The sequence below is a fragment of the Gavia stellata genome, chromosome 2, assembly GCF_030936135.1.
Source record: "Gavia stellata isolate bGavSte3 chromosome 2, bGavSte3.hap2, whole genome shotgun sequence".
Taxonomy (NCBI): Eukaryota; Metazoa; Chordata; class Aves; order Gaviiformes; family Gaviidae; genus Gavia; species Gavia stellata.
In genome coordinates this window covers 40,987,838-41,010,299 of record NC_082595.1, presented here as the reverse complement: position 1 = coordinate 41,010,299, position 22,462 = coordinate 40,987,838, and the positions used below count along the sequence as shown (strand labels likewise).

General features: G+C 37.1%; 1 protein-coding gene across 1 annotated transcript in view; it reads right to left on the bottom strand.

Moving 5' to 3' along the window:
• Positions 1-1,948: 1,948 nt before the first annotated feature.
• The window catches only part of PCMT1 (protein-L-isoaspartate (D-aspartate) O-methyltransferase), a 34,533-nt gene continuing 14,019 nt past the window's right edge, over positions 1,949-22,462 (bottom strand). The window contains 5 exon segments of the mRNA XM_059829784.1: positions 1,949-4,208; positions 11,742-11,911; positions 13,459-13,544; positions 18,305-18,425; positions 21,762-21,866. Coding sequence (XP_059685767.1) covers positions 4,196-4,208; positions 11,742-11,911; positions 13,459-13,544; positions 18,305-18,425; positions 21,762-21,866 — 495 coding nt within the window. The 3' untranslated portion in view covers positions 1,949-4,195.

The window sequence follows — 22,462 nt, the reverse complement described above, 5'->3', positions numbered from 1 at the left end:
ATAGGAGAACTCAGAATGCATCAGTTGCGTCATGAATTTGTGCTGCGTATAAAACTACCACCTGGAGCAGAAAGCAGCCCTGTATGTCAAGTATGAAATAAGGGAGGTAAACAGGACATGTATAAGAAAGTTTATAGCATCTCTGCCTTCATAAGGCCAAGTTTTAGTCCAAGCTAATTTCCTCAGACCTGGCTGAGGCATGGAAACCCAGACCTTGCCACTGGGTGCTCTGAGCATACAAGCACATATCGATTGCAGCAAAGGCAAAAGGGTTTAGGATACCTTAAGAGTGTCTCTGCACTTCCCACAAGGCCCTCAACCTTTCACAATTATAAGCAGATGGACAACAACTCGAACAGAGCCAACAAAGGCAAACGGTACAAGCCCGCAAAACCAACTTAAACCCCACGCTTGAATCCATCCATTGTAGACCACAGGGTTTAAACTCTAATGTACACTTCCTGACGTGTAAAGTCTGGACCTCCTGAAATGCAAAAGACCATTTTCAGACCTCGTCATCTGCTGCATCCCCCTGCACACATGGTGCCTTTTGGGGAGCACTTCCCCGCCATGTTTTTTTGTTTGGTTGTTGGTTTGTTCCACACAGCAGAATATGACTTCTTCATATCTTTTGCTGAGCCAGGACCACTGCTCATTCACTTCAGCAGAATACCTCTTCCACATCGTTTGTGACAAAGAACAAGTGTTCCATAAAGGTGATTAGTATTATTGATCTTTCTAACTGCATCATAATGCGTCCACCTCAAAAATCAGCTAAATGGAACCAGAGATACAAACCACAAGCTTGGTTTGCATTGCTCATCCTTTGCATCATGTCAAAATCAAGAAGGAATTGCAATCATACCCTCTTTCTGTGAATTGCATTTAAATCAAATGCAGCAGGTCCTAGGGCACATTAACGAGTAAAAGGCAGAAACAGCGCTGTTGTAAGAATGGGTTAACACCCTTCTTTCTGGCTGGAATGACAGTATTAGTTCAGAGTTTTCCTCTGGGCATTTTAGTTTACCTCTTTGTGCTGATGGTTAATTCCACAGTCCCTCCACACTCGAAAACCCTGGAGCTTGTCACCCTGTCACAAAAACACTGCACACGTGCAGGGAACTGCTGCCAGCTGGACGCTCCAGAGCCTACCACACAGGCCCCCCCTGCTTCGGGCGCTATTGCCCATTTCAAACTGATGGACTACAAAACATTTCAGGAATCATCCGGGTGGCCTCGACCAGCAGTGCTGATGCACACCCTCTGTGCACTAGTTTCCCTTCCCCCCAAAAGAATAAATCATGTAATGGTCTCTATGCCTTCAAGTTAGCTGGCTAGTTTGAGTGGAAATAATAAACAAACAGGTAATTCCTGCTACATAAAGCATCCATACAGCACACCAAACTGCTCTTTGTGGAGCACCCACAGCTGTTTATGGGTTTCAAGATAGAGGTACAGGCTCTTGGTTCTTCTGCTCAAACTCCACTACTGCCTGATCCCTGGAAACAAATGGACAAGTGACTGTCACTGATTCAGCCAATCTGTTCTCCCAAGTTGTTCTGGCTCTGAGGTCACAGTAACAATCCAGTGAAATAATAAAAAGATGAACTTTAATCCTTGAAAGTGGCAGATCATACACCCCTAGCTAGCTGGATTCGACCACAGACAGCAGGCAGAATTCATACACTGCACCCACAGCCTGTTCCCCGAAACACAGAGATGTGAACTAAAAGAAATTCCAAACAGCCAAGTGAAACTCCACTTACATTCCGTATGGTATTAGCAGGCTTGGTAACTGCTGCAATATATTAACATGGAAAATGGACACATAGTTCTGGTCATTTAGTAAACCAGTATTTTTATACGTGCTTGCTTTCTTTTTGGGTATGTGAAGTCACTTGAAGGTTAAAAAAAACCCACAAAAACCAGACAGACACCTAGATACAGCTTCCTCTCAATTTGTTTTATTTGGCAACGTAGCAATTCAGACATTTCACACAGCACTTATTCAAGCTCTTCAAATCTTCTGCATTTCAGCCTGTCCTCTTCTCCAAGAAGTTTTTACTTCAGAACCATTGCTCCATCATGCAGGGGTTTTCATTTTCCAATTCCTAAATGCTACTCCTGGATACTCCTTTCTGTCTGAGTACCTTGACTATCACCAAACCCTTCAGTGGAATGGGTGCACTAATCCCAACAGCCTTGGTCCCTGAAGTCTTACACCTCCTGAAGTGGTTCTCCCCCAAAAAGCTGTCACCAGGTCTCAGCTTTATCACCTCTTCCAAGTTAGGCTAGCTTATTAAACTGTGTCCAGAGACAAGAATTTGGATACAGTTGAGCTTGTATCTTTCATTTAACTGATTAAATTAGTGAGAAGATGTAAATAAAGCTGAACTCAAATTGAATGATACAGTGACTAAAAGGTTGAACATTAGCATGCATCATTTAAGATACTTCACTTCAACACCAAGAACTAGATTCACAGTTGATCGTGGGTTAGTACAAATTTGTCAGACGCAAGTGGGTTGTTCTGAATTGTATTTTCTAGAATACACGCTACATTAATTCCTTTATAAGATTAATCTTTGTATATGTGCTCCCAGGCTGCAGTCAGATCAGGAGGTGGTACGTTAACTTCCAAACATCTGAATAAATTAAGTGATACATATCTTTTACACAGGAATAGGATGGGGCTGACCTTCAAAAGGAAGGTTATTTAAAATGTTTCTCTTTCATATTCAGAGGCCTTTGAATTGTAACATTTATGCTTTCAGGATTAATCCTATCACAAAGTTATTGCTGTCCCACCACAAAAAGGCAAATATATTTTTGCAGTATCACTATGGGTTGGTTTTATGCAAGTTATTTTATTCTATAAATCCCTTTTACCAAAAAAAAAGAAAATAATGATAACATGCTGTTTACTTTAATTCCTGGTTGCTCAAATCTGAGGAAGATGACTCAAGACACACTTCCCCCCCTTTCCCAAAGCAGCTCACCTCACTGTACTGCTTTGCAATTTGCTGTTGACATTTTACAGTACCAAAACAGAAAACGTGGCAGAAAACTGGGGCAGAAAAAAGGTTTATAGCCTTCCAACTACACTTCTATATGAAAACTGAACAACTGCATCTCTATGGGTCCTTACAAGTCCAGGATTCGTTATTCCTTCTGCATGTTTTCCTTGTATAGCAATTAAGAATTCACTTTATAAAAAGCCAGAATTTTTCCTGGGTGCCCACAGATAGAAAAATGAGAACATTAATACAGCAAGTGGCTTTGCCAAATGCAACTTTCTTTTAGAACCAAACTGAACTTTTTTTTTTTTTTAAAGAATCCAGCAATCGGTATCTCAGTAGTCTACTGCACACTGATCCTAATCTTCAATACAAGCACACAACCCCCCTTTTGCTTTTAACTTTATTTGGCAAAGCAGAATTGCATAAACTGTTCAGTGACTGGGACATAGCTAACATCACATTTACAGAGTTAAATCCATGTGAATCACATCAGTAGTGAGCTATAAACCAAATCGGAATTTCAAGACTCCATTAATTAATTTTAGAAGGAACAGGGAAACCATGTCTGTTATGTCCAACTTGAACAGCAATGTTTGATGAGAGCAGCCACGCACCTCTGATGTCTTAAACTTTAATATATACAAATGCCTGGTTTTAAGGTAATAAAGCAGCTGATTGTATCTACTACATGCTAGTCTATGACACCATGTCAAAAGCTTAAAAAGGAAGTTCATCTCCTTTTAGCAGCATCTAGCACACATCGGAACACAGAAAACCTGGTATTACCTACGTAGTGTCATAAGGTGCACAGAAGCAGTTTACCAAGGGACACAGGAGCTGAGAGAAGTGAGTGTTCAAGTACCCCCATCAAAATTAGAGTTCACAAGCTATAGGTCTTTATCTGCAGTTTTGCAGAAATTCACTTTGAACAGATGAAAGTAAAATAAAGGCATGTTAAAGAAAACAGTGCCCACAGAAAACTTTCCACCATTTCTTTATCAGATTTGCCTTGAGCATCTAAAAAAATAAAACAAACACCACGCTTTTCCATGCTGATAACAACAGTATAACGAAGTCCAAAACAAGCTGCAATGCTGTTGGTTTTCAAAAAGCTTTTAGAACTGGAGATGAGCAGTCCACTGTAACACTATGTTTGGGTCAAGATGATGGAGCTTTTACAATTCATCCCTGTAGAAAGAAAACACATGCAGTTATGTTTCTCCTCCCCTTGGAAATCATATTTGAAAAGTTTTGATACTGAATCAGATTACATTTAAGTGCCCAAGCACATCAGCAAAACTTGAGAAATCTCTTCAAGCATTTAAGAAAAAAAAAAACCCAAAGGAAAGGCGACAGCAATCCCATACCATCTCAAAATATTATGTGATGTATTGTGAAATATGGGTCCCTCTATTTTACATTTAATGGATCATTTGCTTTAATGAACATCCCCCACACCACACAGCTAGTTACACAGCTACCTGTCATCCAGACTCTGTTGGCCACACACTGGCAAGAAACTGAGCCAATATACGAGACAGAGTATTGGCAAAAAACATTCTCTGTAGCTGCCAAAAAGGCGAGTTTAGCTTCAGCTGCAGTCTCTCAAGAAAGCTAAGAACAGAACCTCACATCAATGTCATGCAGTTTGTACCACCTATTTAATTTATTTCGCAGAGGAGCTTGATTAGCTCCTGAAGGAACGATGTTAAATCAGGACTAGCTTATGGAAGGCGTGGGGGCAGGGCGGGGCATTAGTTACAAGGAGATTAAGGTAGGAGAAAGGATTCATCAAGAAGTCTTTCTAAATCACTACGAAGAATCTAGAAAATGCGGGTTTTGTTCCTGCAGAACATTTAAAACACATTGAAACAGGAAACACATAGAACCCATACTCAAACAGTGAAATTATCATGTGTTAGTGATTACTTTAAATATTTCTAAAGCATTAACTTTGATGCAAAATGCCCATCAAATCTGAAAGCTGTGCACTGTGCCATTATGAAAGCTGGAAAATTCAAACAGAAGTGTTTGCTTTTTTTTCCCCAAGGCACAGACGATCTATAAACTCACAATGAGTTTGTTGTAATTTTACTTTTAGTAGGTGCATCACCCTCATTAGCCAAAGCAAACACTGTCTGAATTAAGAAAAACTTCACTGGCTCAATACGCAATAGTATTTCCAGCTATCATGCAAACTAACCCACAAAAATATAGTGCTACATTACATGCACACAAGCAAAAGCTTTCAAGTTACAAAGGCATTATCCTTCAGGAATCACATAGCATGGAATGACAGCATGCAAAACATTTTAAAAGCAACTGAAAAGGCTGTTGCAACTGGTGCTTAAATGACTAGTTTTCTATCTAATGCAGATCACAAACCTTGTGATTTGTTAGTGATAAATATTTGCATTCTTTGCACTTTGCACTGCCTTCTAATAGTGAGGTACTAATCATACACCTTCAGAGTGTTGCAGTAATTGCAGAAAGCAGAAAAAAGCAGAAGGGAGAACACACCTTGGCAGGGGTGAAGAAAAATCTGTTTATAGCCAAAGGTTTGGATGTTCTCCATATTTGCCTATTTCACAGAACTGGTATTTGCTTACTTTAAACAGATAAAAATAGATGAACATCTGATACTCTGTTTAAAATGAAGCGCCAGTGACTTTAGCACAAGTACTTAATTCATCCTTAATACTTCCAGGAGCTGCATCATCAGTTAATATTCACAACTTCAAAGAGCATATGTAAGTAATGGCTACTGCTATTGCTGGTTTAGTCTCATATGCCTAATTGCTGATGTGATTTTCATCCTGATTCCCACCATATACTCTCATAGCTTTGTAAAAGCCTGGCCTTTTACTGTGACAAATAATTCTTAATCCTTTAAACCCAAGCTAAACCCTCAAGAAATTGTAAGCCTAAGAAAAATTCCGTATTTACTCTGAAACGGTTAAACATAATTTTACCCAGCCACCGACGTTGGCAAGGCTTTTGCGTAACGTTGCTAACGCACTTAACGTATTGAAGTGTGGTGGTTTTTTTATTTTACAAAATGGTATTTGTACTTAAAATTCAAATATGTGATACTAACACATCAATGTTTTAATTGTTGGTATTTTGCATTGCTTTAAGCTATTCCGAACCAAATAATAATGTTCCTGTAAGTTAAGTATATCCTAGATGTCACTTTCAAAATAAAAGATTTTAATACTCTGTTTATTAGAACATTTACTGTATTAAGGGGATCAGCTTGCCTCAAGAGACTTTTTTTACTCACTCTTCACTACTCATTAATCTAACAACAGCATGCCAGCCCAAGACAATTCATGATGTATGTGTTAAAATTATGCAGCATTTATTTTCTACTGTTATGAGAAGCTGAGCTTATATGTGCACTATTGGATCATACATAAAGTTACAGAAAAGTCTTAGATCACCAGGGAGGTAACACTTCTCAGCTTTCCACCTAATGTGAACAGCTTGCAGACTTAAATAGACATTGCAAAACAGCACCAGTTAACCTGAACTTCAGTTGTATGGATCAGAAGCTGCCAAGCTATGAACTCTACCAGGTTTCAACTGCTGGTAGAAAACAGATTACTTGCCTATTCTCCCAGCAGTAAAAGAACTATCTTGCTACAAAGCTTAAAAGGAGACTCAAAAGATGACTGCTACTTCTTTGTTAAAAATATCCTGTTGTACTCTAGAGCCACAGGAAAGATCTACTAATTAATTTGTATTTTTCTCCCTTTTTTTGGCCACGACTATTTTCTGTGATTCTTTACACAACTGATATAATTTCCCTCCACCTTCATACATGCACTCCTTCCAATCTGCTTACTAGCTCCTGCTTAGTAAGCAATATATATATATATTTAGGTTTTAAGTCATCACAATAGTCCTTCTCAGGCCCTTGGAACTCTAGCAAGGGCATCACTCATCTAATATTGTCAGTTGAGGCATCAAAGCAACTTTATAAGCTCAAGTTAAAGCAAATTTCAGAAGTCATTAGCTCAAAATTACTATTCTAAAAATAAATTTAAGAAAGTTTGAAAAATTTTAGTTTACTAGTAGAAAAAACATATACAGGAATAGTCCACATTTCCCATAGGGAGTATCCAACAACAAACCAAGAAACATTTTCAGAAAAATCTAATAGGTAAATGTCAGAGTTCATTGGGGGGGGGGGGGGGTGGAATCACAAATCTTAACAACAATAAGAAATAACAGAAGTTTGGGATACAAGTAAGTAATGAAGTTTTACGATGTCACTACCTCTTTGGTGGAAGGCATTCAAACTAAATATTTGAATGAGCACTTATAAATTTATCTGAAATCTGTAACTCACTCTTTTTGATCCACTTCAATTTTCTTGTCATTAGGCAGCATTTGACTTTCCCTTTTTGATACATCATTCATCTATGAAAAATATGCTGTCATTACTGATACTGCATTTCTAATTCATATTAGGCTACACTCTGAATTCCAGTATCTACTCAGTGTTTCAGCAGCCAATTATTTCTCCCTTTGGAATTTTAAAGGTAACTAGACACAATATTTGGACTTGTAGCATTTTAGTCTGGAAAGCTGCTGTTATAAAGTATTTATTATTTGCTATGTTCAATCATCAAATTGAGAATTGATGAGGTTGAAATGACAAAGAAAAAGAATTTTCTCTGCAACCTATTATATCAGTTACATCACATGCATTTTTGCATAATACAAATTTTAAATTTAACCGAAAATATTTTGTGCAGAGATTTGTTTTGCCAAAGTAAAATAAAAACTTTAACCATAATCATTAGTCTGCATAGCCGAAGGAATTCTGGGCAAACAATTCCTACTAATTTCAATTGAAATTAGACAACTAGCTTGTCAGAGGCACTTGGAACACCGAATAAGAGTTTCTAAGCAGAAACATATTTTAGTATTTCCTGATAAATACATTTTCCAAAAGGGTGCTTAATCATGTTATATGTACAGATAAGTGGGATACAGTAACAGCCCCAGTCTAGTCACTGCATTTTTGCTCAGAAAGGGTATACTGTCATTATAATTTTGTATTTTATCAGCAAATACAAATTTAGCATGACATTTATAAATAATTTCTACTAATGCAATATTTTAAGTTTAAAAAAGTAATTTGTTAACTTTTTAAAATGGCTGCCTGTTTAGAAATAAAATCCATTATTACAACAGAGACTCATTGCTAAGCATTCCTTACATTGTTGTTCTCTTTAAATTGTCTCTCTGTATAAATAGAAGTGAACTGTCACAGAGAAGTAAAATCAGAGAGATCCTCATTTACACAAGAACTGCCAATAAGGTAGCCAATAAGCTCTGTTCTCAACTGTGCAGCACAAGAGGTCTTCTCTCCTCCCTACTTAGCGTAAGAAAAAAACCAACCAATTAATAACTGGGAAGTTTTATGTGAAAGGATAAAATCCTTACCAGCATAATCACATAAGTGGGCACCTACTGCTGGATGTCTGGTACATTAATGCATTTCATTTTGTACCAGAAATAGGGTTCCTGTGTATATTCTACTTCCAAATATCTCATGGAGTCACATTTGAGAAGATTCCCACTAATGTTTGGAGCTTAAAAATACTACTGCAGCTGAACCCAAACTAGAATATTATGGACTCAATTTAAAGAAATCCAACAATATTCACAAAATAAGATTCTTTATTTAGCACCATAACACCAGTTTATCAAAATACAAGGAGTCTTGATTCCAGCTAGTCCAGATTTTCTTTTGCTAGAAGTTCCAGTTTTACATAATGAACAATGCAAAGCATACGTAGGTTTGACCTCAAACACCACTTAGAACATCAAGTCACTGTTGTGCTGCTTTGTGAAGAGCAGCAGCTCTAGGAAGGAACTGTCTTAACTTCTCCAACATGTGAATGGCTAAGCAAAAATTCAAGTGACTTCTTTCTTGCCAACTGGAAGGTCTGCTAGCCTAGGAAAATGTTGCTGGTTTATCGATTGTATTTTGTGAAGGGACACCAATTCTTAACATGATGAAACAGTTACCTGCATTACAAATGAAATTGCATAACATAAACTAAGAGGATGACAAGCTAAACACACAGAATTCTTGAGCTACTTTAAAAAAGGATGATTGTTCAATGAATTTTAGATTTAAAACTAGAGTCTCTCATACACTACAGCTCTTTATCACAGAAAGACTTAAAGATGGTCTTTCAGAGGTGTCTAATTGATCTCTGCTCACAGGTCTTCAATAACTTAGGAAAGATAAATTGAGATCTAGGAAGTGCAGAAAAAATACCTCTTTCATTTTTGATGCTAGCATAGAGAACAAATGCTGATTTATAATTAGGAGTTTCCTTAGCAGTAGCTGGCTGACCATGTACTTTGGACTCACCAATAAAGAAAAACAACAAAAAAGACAGATGTGACCTCCTGGAAAGTCAGCAGTGCACTGGCAGTTATCCTTGAGAAGGGAATGGGAATTTTCTTCACATCACAAAAAGGACAACTGAAGAAAAAACAAACCTTACAAGAAGTGGACTTCTGAGATTTCCTTTAACAGAGATTTCCAAGTCTGAACCAAATTTAAATGTACATAGCAAGAAACTATGCCACTGTAGTGATCAAGGTAACCCTTCAGGCTAAGCACTTACCCCTTCTGGTAACACCAATGTATATTCTTAACACTTAAATTAAAAATAAGTAAATTAAAGTATTTCAGAAAAGAACATAAATTGGTAAGAAAATCTGGGGAAAAGAACCCCATAATAACTCATGACCAAAGAAGGCCCAAAGACAATCTATTACTTCTTCCTGAGCTAGCAAAGAAACCAGAGTACAAAACTGCACAGAAGAGATGCAAAGACCTTAGAAGTCTAGCCCTTAATACACTACACCACCATCACCAGCAGCAAAGGATAACCACTGTCATTCCAGAAACCCTTCAATAAACACTATTTGCAAGAACACACATGGCTGCTATAAAAAAACCCACAACTGCTACTATAACCCATGTAGCTAGCAACAGAATGAGAGGAAACGGCCTCAAGTTGCACCAGGGGAGGTTTAGGATGGACATCAGGAAAAATTTCTTTACTGAGAGAGCAGTGAAGCACTGGAACAGGCTGCGCAGGGAGGTGGTGGAGTCACCATCATTGGAGGTGTTCAAGGCATGTGTGGACGTGGCACTGCGGGACATGGTTTAGTGGGCATGGTGGTGTTGGGTTGATGGTTGGACCTGATGATCTTGCAGGTCTTTTCCAACCTTAGTGATTCTGTGATAATCAGATCAGGTGGAAATGCGGAAAAATCTATAAAACCTCTCCGGAAAAAAGGCAGGCTTAAGAAGAATACTTCTCTTTTCTGAAGTAAGCAGAGCATGGACCCGAAACTTGAATAAAGTCCACCACGTTTGCCAGAAGAGGAAACTGACCACAAAGCAAGACTTCCAAAGCCTTACAAGAGGCAGGAAGCCCCTGGATACCACGCTGAGGGAATATTGGCAATATTCGAGGACTAAGTATTAATTTGCATAACAAATACAAAACATCTGAATAGCAAGCATGCTTCACAAGCTTTGAACTAAGCAGTAACTCATTAAAGTTGTTCTAAGAGTAATTTGTACATGGTGGCTATACAGTAATCCAAGAAACACTGAAATGAGGTTTCAGTAAGCAGCAGTAATGCAAACTGCTTTATTTGTACTTTTTACGGACATTTTGATAGCTTAAACTCTTAAGTATTCATGTATCCAGATCACAAGCTATACTCTAGAATATCAAGGGAAAAAACCAAAAATCTAAATTTAGGAGTTATAAAGCTCAAAAGTTGTTTTCAGAACTCAATACACATTATGCACTTCATTAACACGGATAATACATTCAGAAGCTTTTTCTGCCAGGAAGCAAAACAGGACTGCTGCTTTGTTCAGTCGCATACTAATGCCTAGCATGGTTTAAGCTGACAGCTGTGTTATGTCTATGTTACTGGCTGTTCAGTTCAGCAAATTGGAAGGTTTACTACCTCTAGAAAGGCCTTTAGAGTTTGCTGTGTTGGCGAACACAAATACATCCCCATTAGAGACAGATGACAGACTTTTAATAACATGTCTGAGAAAATTTTCTGAACACTACTCAACTACATTTATACTTTAGGGAAGAAGGGATTACATTCTCCACTTTCTGCTACTTGGAGGCTGAGGGAAAAGTGCTCGTAAGATTATCTGTATTTCCCACATAAGATTTTACAAAGATTTTTCTTCATTTGTGACACTTCAGAAAAATAAAAAATGAACACCCAATTACCACTAACTTACAGGACAAAACAATGTTTATTCTTAAGTAATATTTTACACTTTACCCTAATTACTGGGCAAGCTGGTTATAAAAAGTCCATTAGAAGGGAAGTTTAAATTTAGAAAATACTGTGTTCAAAACAACAAATAAGAAACTTCAACACACCAAAGACTAAAGAAAACATCTGAAAGAGACAAAGTGCAACCCATGCAATATTTTTCTTCTGCTTTTAAATTAACTCAAACTTAGCATAACCTCCTCTTGGTGATGTTGTAATGCAGGTTGAGTCACTTTTCATGGTATGGAGGAACAGAAAGCAATGACAGCAGCAAAGGCAGGCCTTGCAGTCTATCTGCTTAAAATTCACACCCTTTCACCTTGTGTGTGTGTGGAAGTAGTAAGTGGAACAGAAAATCACTTCCACCTGGACCACTGCTTCTCTTTATCTGTTAAAGGCACATATATCACTCCCATCAGAGGCTTCATTTTGACACTGCCATCTTCTAGTTTGTCATACTGTTCGAGCATCTGGTTTCCCCCTGCAGGACCAACTGGTAATATCAATCTTCCGCCAGGTTTTAACTGATCTATAAGCTAGAACACAACAAAGAAATTAGAATGTAACCAGCCACTTCAGAGAAGCTGGATCCAAAGTTTGTTACATTAGATTAATAGCTTTGCCACAATTTATCTATCTACTATTATGCAGTAGATAACTACTTCAATTAGGAAAAATAAGAAAATGCACTAAAAATGAGTGTCACAACATGATACAACAACTGATATTACAGAAACATTCACAATAATTTCATATTATTCCAAAAGAAGGTAAAATAGTAATTGGATTAACTGGGTTGGTTGCAGTTTTAGTTTCTACAGAAGAGGGGAAAAATATGTAAATCACTGATTATTTTTACAGTAGATTCAATCTTTTTAAACTGCCGGTTTTACATTTTTTATACTTATTGTGCATCAGTACAGGCCCACTGTCTAACATTTTTGGGGTAGCTGATCTCCCCTTAAGCCCTCAGAATAAGATTTGACATTTGTGACTTTTTTTTTTATTTATCTTCCTGGAATAATTTTAAGTCTTCTACAATACACTCACTACCCAACAGCTCCTCTTTCATTCTGTGAATGGAACAGCATTTTATGAAACTAGTCTAAAATATATGAATATGAGTAAGATAAGTGACAAGTAACAGAGTATGTGAGAGAACTGCTTGGATTTTTTTTGCTTTCATAATTAAAGAATGAGGCTAATCACAGTAGTCTCAAAGAAAATTCAGTACTTCCCAGATGCCATGAAAAAAATCTTAATCCCTGTTACTAACAAAAGTTCTAATTAAGAACTCTTTTGTTCACTAATAAGCTTTAAATTACCTTTTTAATTGTCATCTGTCAACACTTTGCTGGGAACACCCCCCTCCACACACCCACCCCAAAATAAAACAAAACAAATTAAAAAATGGCCAATATCTGGAAATATCTAACCTGTCTATATCATCTCAAACCTCCAGTCCTTCACTATGTCTCACTAAAATTCAGATTTAAAAAAACTTAACTGGTATCTAGCATATCAAGATCATGCTATATATTCCCATTCACCTGATGAAAGGAAGAGAAAAAAAAAATCTTATCTGCAAGAATGGACTTCATGTATGCACATTCTGAAGACCCTAGTTACTCTTCAGCTTCCCTAGTAAGAACTGCCCTGTATCCACTCTGAAAGCTACAAACACACAGCATTGTCTGTATTTTCAGCTGAGCATGTTACTTTTCCAACAGGCTCAATGCCTTGGAACCTGGGAAACAAATACTTAAATTTTCTAATTCAACGTTTGATAAAACCAAATTAATTTATTAAATAAAATGCTCCAGTTCATTGTTATAATACAGGGTTGTGCACAAGTCATTTTAAAATATGTTTATTTAGATGAGAGTTGTTAGAACATACAGCTTTTGCAAACCAACAGGAAGTCCAGTTATAACAGAAACAAAAATACCACACCATACAGTAATACCACCCTGCCCACTGATACTCCCAGCAGTGCAAGTCTACCAAGTATTTTACATATATATGTATGTAAAATGTTCTTTACAGCGAAGAGATTACCAAATCATAAAACATAAAGGCTTACTGCTTGGGGCACAACTGGTGCTGCAGCTCCTACGTGAATCGCATCATAGGGAGCTTCTTCTGCATATCCCATTCTTCCATCTCCCACTGCAAGAAAACACTTTTTTTTTTTAAAAACTTTTCAAAAGGAGTGGAGAAAACAGCTGATCTGCCATATTTATAGGTAGATAAAAGCCTATGCTCAGATTTCCACTGAAGTTCTGCTGAGCAGTAATAATATGATGAAGTCAGTTTAAAAATATTAACACAATTGTAAAATAGATGCAACAAAACACCCTCATACATACATACACATACTTATAAAAGATACAAAACATTACTGAAGCACCTGAAATTAGAAAGCATGGATTTATAACAGAAGTTCTTGGAGACACATGGTCCACCCAGAAAAGATACTTAAGTATTTATGTGCCCTACCATTCCAATGCAGGTGACTTTTCCTCTCATTTACCCTCTTAGAACATACACTTTGCTTTGCCTTGCTGTCACGCACACCATTCATAACTATAATACAAATCAAAGTCTAAATCATTGAATCTCAGAAGCACATATCAGAAGGCTCCAAAGGTGAGGAAAAGACACAGCATGTATTCACATGGACTACACACCTATAACTGCACTACCAGTTGGAAAGAAAGTCCACATCTACATTCAGATTTTAATGCAGTACGACACTAATCCCCACGCATCCCCCTTTGCCAGCAGATGGGTCTCACTATCCCTCCTGCAGACAACTGCTGCACTAACACAGACAGCCAGGTCAGACCTGTGGCTAAAGCTCCAGGTGGCTGTTTGGAAGATGTTAGGAGTAATTATGTTATTCAGAGGGCTACCGATGCAGCTTCAGCTTTGTTGGAGAACTCATGGAGAAGCACCTTATCACAGATGTCTCTTACCACCCCAGTTATGCAGGATGAAAGGTGAACAGATTGGGTTTTTTAAGCCACTGAAATGTAGCTAACTAAAGTAGATCCCGATTTCAGTTTTGAAAGAAGATGACGTAAATGTGGTATCCACAGTACTTACAGGAAACCAACGGGAAATTCACAGCAAGTTAGACAAGCTCTCTCTAGAGTTATTTAGGAACAAAAGTAGTAAATGAGGCTAAACCACCCATAAATTCACACTTGTTGAGTGCAGAAGTCCCAGTAATCAGTCAAGAAAAAGCAAGGAGGCTAATGAACAAAGTCCTCTGCTCAGCACAAGTAGTTGTTTGAGGCTTCCGGTCTACAGACTTGAGCTTCAACTGCTATGCAATCACTATTATCACAGGATAATTAAAAGGCTGAATGAGTCAAGAGAAGTTCTAAGCCCCTGGAGGGGCTAAAAATTTGTCAACTTTTTGCCTTCCAACAACTCACAAGGCAGGAAAACCACATGGTGGCCATAGCAAGTTTCATTTTGACCTCAGTGATAAGGAAGGCCACCTGCACAGTAACAACACCCTTAAGTATCCAAGAGTGTACAGGAAGATCTAGAAAGCTCCTTGAAATTATTAAAATTGGGGAGTTTGTCATCTTTTATATTAGGTCCTGAAACAAGACCCTGCAAGGACCTTCTTGTCCAAGAGCATGTTTCCCCAGTAGCTGAGAAGCCCCTTAAAGCTCAGTGACTTATTTTCTCATATCATCAATTCTGACCAGCACAAGCTCCAACCAAGGGCTACAGGCAGAAGCTGCCAAGCAAGATTTACCAATGCTTCAAGAGAACTCATGACTGTCGATCACCAATTCCACTAAGTCAGCTTTTATTACTGTTGCCAGTAATGAAGATGAAAGTTCCAGTATTTCCAGGGCTTAATCCCTCTGAGTCTGCCAAAGTGGGTTCTACTGAAACAACCACTTCAATGCAGTCAAGTACCTCATTTATATTTGCTTAGTAGCACTGAAGACGTCCTCTAAAGAGGAAGTAGTGATGTGTTACTGTATCAAGCCGCTGTTCCATCAGAGAAGGCAATGGAGAAAGAATTCTTTAGCTCAAACATACAGATACTGCTTTGAATGATGTTAGTTACACAGGGAGACAAACCCTCGTTTCCTGAAACGCTGCAGCAGGCATTAGAAGCAGTGATCTCCAGTATTGCTGGCAAAAGAAGAGATTACTAAGTTGAAGAAACAGCTGTGAAAGAAACTGCTGTTGTCTTCTGAAGAACGCATATATTCAGAGACTTAAATGCACCTTGTGTGATGTCCAGAGAAGTCTGTATGCGACTTCTGCGCATCTTACCATTTCACTGACAGTGGTAAAAAGGATCCAAAACATCTAAACCCTTTGCTTTTAGAATTACTAGTCCAAACCAAAACTATCATCTTCAGAATCAGCACACACACACAAAAAATCATGCTCCTTTTTATGCATCAAGCACAGCATGGCTCTTCCCTTTAACATCCACAAAAATTCTCCTCACTACAGCAGTCAGGTATACATCCACCCACAACGGGAACACACTTTTAGATATTCAGAAGATTTAAAAAAAAAAGTTAAGTCAGCATTCATATATTCAATGTGATACAAATTATTGCATTATTCAATGTCCAAAGGGGAAACAGCAGCCTAAATTTTGCACTTGTGCTTATATCCTGAATAACATCACCCATCCTACTGAGATCTCCAGTTACATGCAGCCTGTTAATAAAGTAATCATGGTGGTGGGTGGCAGGTGGTGATGAGGGGGGAAGTAGTGTCAGGACTTTCTGACATAAAAGGGTTTTGTAGCTTGTTTTTGAATCTAGACCTTATCTGCTGCTCAAGGCACTGAAGCCTTCAGTGTCTCTATGCAGATCTGTTTCATACAGAGCTCTGGCATGTGCACAAAACCAGAAGAAAACTACTTCACTGTGGTTAGAATATCCTCATCCCCTCTGGCTATGTCTGCATCAGCAAATAGTGCAGTACAACAGAAGCAGATCTGTACAGCAAAAGAGTTTTTGCTAAGAACCTGATGTCCATGCAACATATGCATTTCATAATGATCATTCTGGTCTAGTTCTAGTCTTATTGGCTTAATATCCATTAACATATCAAACATATTTGGTTGCTTCTCAGAGCACATAATCCAATCTAGTTTCATTCAAAAGGACTCAAAGTTTGTGCTCTCCAGGAGTACTCTCATGTGAGCCAAAGTATGATAAGTTGAAGCAGTTGAGAGATTCACCACAAAGGCATCCACCTGATTTTAAGAAAAAACAAAACAAAAACCAAACCACACCAAAAATAAAACCACAAAACAAAAACCCCAAACCCCACAAACTAATATAGACATACCCTAAGTATACCTATTCCCAAGTTCTCAGTGCAGTTCTATTACTGAGACACCCCAAAATAACGTTGATGCTTCTGAAATGCAGTTATGGCATAGCTGAGGTGTGACAAAGCAATGGAGAATGTTTGAAGCATACTTGTCAAAAGGCAGCAACTGATTTACCTAGTCTTAATTTATACAGTTTCCATCACCAATCAGCCCTGGGTTTTCATGGGTTTTTTTGTTTGTGTGTTTGGAGGCGGGGGTGGTGGGGGGTGGTGGGTGGTGTTGGGGTTTTTTTTGTTTCAAAAACCACCTCTGTCTGGATCCTAGCTCCACAAAGAGCTCCCAAGAATCCAGCATAGTTGAAACATTCTTCTTCTCTACCTAATTCACAAAAGTGCTACTCGTCCATCTGTAGTTTTTTTAAATGTAGCTCACAACAGAACTACTCAGAAGTCTCTTAGTCATCCTGCTACACAGTCAAACATAATATAGATGATTATGTTTACTTAGAATTCTAGACTCCCAAAAGCAGAGTTTGTTTCAGGTATAACCAAAAGCATGAATCCAAATTGCTCTTGTACAGCAACAATGGAAATTATCCCCCCATTCCCCCTCTGCAGCCCCAACAGTCTCAGCATAACTCCTTTTCCAAGAAAGTTTAAGGCATAAGAGTTCTCAGTGAGGGACACTGGATTTTATACATCTGTACAAGTACTTGTATTGATTGGCTTATTTAGAAAAGATTAAGAAAAGTCCCTCATTTAAAAAAAGACCAAGAATCAAAACGGTAATTAAGGTAAGAGCCAAGAATCACAAAATAATAATTTTCCCAAGCACTCTTGTAAGCAGCCTCAAAAAATCCAGACCTTCAACTTCTTTTTAAACTTAATAAACAGAATTATAATGAAGGGAATGCTTTCCTCCTGCCAGCTTTGCACCTTCTTAAAAAAATAAAAGCACACCTTTTTCTTTTTAGTCAAATAAGTATTATTTAAAACAATTCACTGTCCTTGTATGATTTTATCATTATTTCAGTAACTCTGATTGAATAAAAGTAGTTTGGTGTCAATTAATCACTTCCCTAACATACAAATACTGTTATTTTAAAACCAAGTGAAATAAACTTCAGTGATGCATACTGCCAATCTAGTACTATTTCCACTCAATTCTTTGCATGCAGCTTTCTCAATTACTACATCAGAAGTATGAAGGCTTTGTTAAAATGCTCAAATTTAGAGGACAGTACATTTATTCAAGAAAAGTTGTGCATTCAAACCTAATTTTAAATAGCAAATTTAACATGACATACCTTCGGCATGTAAAGTATTTTCACCGGAAAACACTTCCCTGTTAAGCTTCTCTAATAGAATGTTTACATATTCTTTAAAATTACCAGAAGTCATATTCTCAAAACTGTACGAAGATGATATTTTTCAAAGGCCTAAAGACAACTTGGATTTTTAAATTTCCATTTGGCTCTTCTTTCTTTGGTTTAACTTCTTAAATTAGAAGTTTTAATCATATCCAATTCCAGTCAGTTTCAACCAGCTGCTAGAAAGAATATCAGTTTAATTAGTAAGTATATCAGTCTGATGCTCACCAATCAGTTTCACTCTTCCTGAAGACAGCAATGTGGGATCATCTTTTTTGACATTATTTATTGAGTCATCTACTAGTTCTTTGATATGATCAATTCCTACAACTTGTCCTTTGGGACCAACCTGGAATAAAAATATACAGTTGAATAATTTCTGCTAGTTTTGATTTATTTATAAAATGAGTATTTCTATCTCCTAAGCCCATTTCTCTAAAATAAAAACAAAAACAGTAAAGTGGTAGTATATTTTCCCAATGTTATTAAAACTACTGCTTAGAATGACACACCCTGACTGCTAGAAGCAACTGGCAATTAAAGTCTGTCAGTACAGTCTTACAAATGCTTGTTATAGTCATCTTTTTGAGATGTGATTCAATTAAGTTATACTATTAGTGGAAATTTCTTCTCTGAATTTTTAGAAGTTAAATTTGATCGTGAGTTTTTGCATTACCTACAATAGAAAGTAACAATTTCAAGGACAAAGACTAGAACTAATCTCCTTTCATGTTGAATAAACTTACTTAAAGATTAAGGTTTTTCTAATGAAGACCTTCTTCAAGGAAAATAGAAAGTCATGCATTTCATTCTAAGTTATCTCAAGAGTCCTATTCTTTCACAAGCAAATGCAGCAATTAACAGTCAAGGACAAACTACCTTCCACGTACCCTTGCATTCACGAATCTACTTTCAGATTTACAGCTCTCTTCCACAGGAAGAGTAGAGCTTTTGAGAGCTCATAACTCACAAAAGGTCACAAAAGATTGCGTATTTTGAGGGGAAGAAAGGCCTACTAACAAAATCTTCTCCATGACAGGTATTTCTTCTGGAATTGTGTCTTTACTCCAGAAAAATTATTCCAATTTTGGAGAGGAGAAAAAGAATCCAAATCTTAAAATCTGACCATTTTTAACAGGATTCAGCTCAAAGAACACAATGGCAGAGTATGTTCTAGCAGCCCATATTGTCGTACAACTTTGTCTTTGGACACATTTCAATGCACTGGTTATGTTTCTGTAGCTTACATTTTAATGTTGCTAAGACATAGACAATTAATAAGTGGTTATTGATCTCATAGCGATTTTTTTCTGTTTTATGATGGACAAGTCCTATGTTAAAAACATCCTAAGAGCAGTATTACCTCTTCTTTTTCAAGTGGAAGACCACCAGCCTAGCCTTTGAAACAGACCAAGACACACGGCAAGTTTTTACTGTAACAACCACAGGTTACTATTTGGAGGAATGCCTGGCAGTTGGTTGTACCAGAAGCTGGCGAAAGATCCAGTGTAGTCCAACAAAGGATAACGTCACAGAAATTAAAATTTACCAAAATGGTCATAGCATGAAATAGCCTGATATAAAATAAGAGAACCTCCTGCTGCATGTCATGTAACACTATTTCTGAGTCCTCATCAATTACCTCTGTCTGTTACCCTGGAACTTTGACGTGTGTGCACGATCAAGACAATAGCAAAATGGCATAATTTTTGGGATCTCCATGGTCTGTTTGGAGTAAAAATATACCCCACTTTTTATAATTCCAGTACTTATAGGATTAAAACTACAGTTCATTTAATTTGCCAGCAACCTTTAAAAGTGAATAAACTTATTTAAGTTTGTATGCTATGTAGATAACTTTATCACAGCAGTTTAACATGAAAAACCAAACAAAAATCTTAAAGATTTACTAGTCTAAGTAAACATAAAGCTTTCCCAGAAGTACCACAAATTAGATTATCACCATGGGAGTAAAGCTGTCATGACATCAATGTGCACTCAGGTACTTGGGTTGCAAATGTGAGCTATTCGTTCTAGATCTCAAGTAGACTGAGAAGCAACATCCACATGACCCAGTAAGCACATCTCCAATTGAATTTTGATAGCAAAATACTTTACCATCATTCCCTAACAATACACTTCTTTCAAGTTTTTGCTACTGTTAGAAAGAACTTTACAGAGAATGGAAGTCAGAGCAGTACATACTGTCTTATCTATATTCATTCAAGTGGATGAAGAAAGATCCATTTTTTGCACAGTAGTAATGCTATCAAACAGAACAAAAGCATTTATCTAATGTTTCACAAAACACATGTCTGTAAGGCATTCCACAGCATACCACCAAGGAGGATTCAGAAAAGGAACATGACATTCATATGGCAATAAAAAGATTGTGTGATTAACTTCAGCAAAATTGGAAAGATATTTCCTTTTTGTGGTAATTCTGACTTCTCTACAGATGTTTTCAGCTATTCTTATATAGCTGTTTTAAAAGAAAAAAGTGCACAACCACATTTTATCACGTCTTATCTAAAATGGCTATTCCTCTATGCATTCATAACTTTTTAGTAAGAAATACACATAACTTTGACAAAAGTTCTAACACTCATAGGACTGGCGTTCCCATGCACGCTATTAACACTTGATTATTGACTACAAAGTTAGACGAAAAATAATAGGTAGAAAGTTGAATAGGTGACATTTAAAATTTCTTCTAAACTGCAGTTTGGTTTACCTACTTCAACTACTTTTTTTTTTTAAAATATGGCAGCTAGTACTTAAAAAAATCCTAAATACTTTTGCCAGTGCATTGCCCAGTCCTAAACATTCTTAGCTAATTCTTAACACAGGAAACCAGAAGTGATTGCAGACTCAACAGATCAGTGCTTGAAAACAGAAAGCTAAGTAGCAAAACACCTCATACCATACGAGAATTTATCATATGCATCACCATATTCCAAATTAACTTCTCAGAAAGACAAAAAAAATTCACTACATAAATTAGTCTAACAGTACTGTAGTTACAGCCACCATAAAACAAATTTTTTCATCTTTCTTTCCTAACGTAAGATAAGGTGGAACCACAGAGAATTCCTTACATACAGGTTGAACAACCCAGAGATTAAGTTACTTGGAAAAGATGTAAAAAGAATGTAAATTAATATCTAACTCAGAAAACATTAAATGGATACTTATACTGAGGTTCACACAATATAGTAACAAGAAAAAAGAAATTAAATTCAAAGACAATTTACAGATATACAATATATTTTCCTATGGAAATAGGATTCTTTTAGGTTTCACTAAGCTCTCATCATAGCAGCAAGAGATGACAATTGACCACAATGAGAACATTCATAGCCACACAAGGTAATGTAAAAATTGGGCTTGACAAGACAAACATCTCCTTCCTTCAAGCTATAAAGCAATGACTAAAATGTAATCAAGAAAAAAAAACTTCCTCTCTAGGCAGTTTCTTCACCACCACACAATTTACTGGACCCTTTAAGTCAACCATCTAGTATCAGCTAGGGTAAGAAATGGATACTAATCACACCCAGGAGAGTAAAACATCAGCGCACTGTACGAAGGAGATTTCCCCCCCCCCCCCCCCCCCGCTTTTATTCAGTTATGCTGCAGTTCAAGCAGTTCTGATGGTCAAAAGTGATTAAACTAAGTATCTCACCATTCGCGAAAAGCATGCTGTAAGGATTCCACTTCCAGACCCTACATCAAGTGCTTTGGCTCCTTCATGTAACTGATCAGACAGAAGTTCAAGAGCATATGCATGCTAAGAGAAGAAGACAAACAGAAAATTTCAAAATATTTTAAGTGTCTATTTTACCCAATATATGTTCATTTCTTCAGTGATTTTGGGCAATGCACTGAGGATTTGTGTAAGAAATTTCAGAATTATTTTCTATTACAAAAAAGGGAGGCAGCATTAACTACATGATATAATCATTGCTATTTCATTGACTTCAACAAATCGCATGTGTGTTTGCCTATCTATAAATAAATACTTTTTTTTTTTTAGTATATATAGATATAAACTCATATGATCATTCAAGCTTCTAGCACACGCTCAATTTAGATACAGTTATTGGGAGAGACACCATAAATCAGTTTAATTCTCTTCAGGTCTGCTGAACTTATACTGCTCCAGCAGTATATGGCCCATAAAGAATTTAGCTTATCATTATGCTATACACATTGGAATATGCTGGGACAGAGGCTAGTTAGGAAGAAGGCAGCTTTGGAGCATTAAGGAAAATGGCTATTAAAACTACCTTTTGTATTACCTGCACACTTGCTGAATCAAAGAGTAGGAAAAAGAGGTTGTCTTTAACAAAGGCAGATAGCCAGACTTACATATGAAATGTAGTC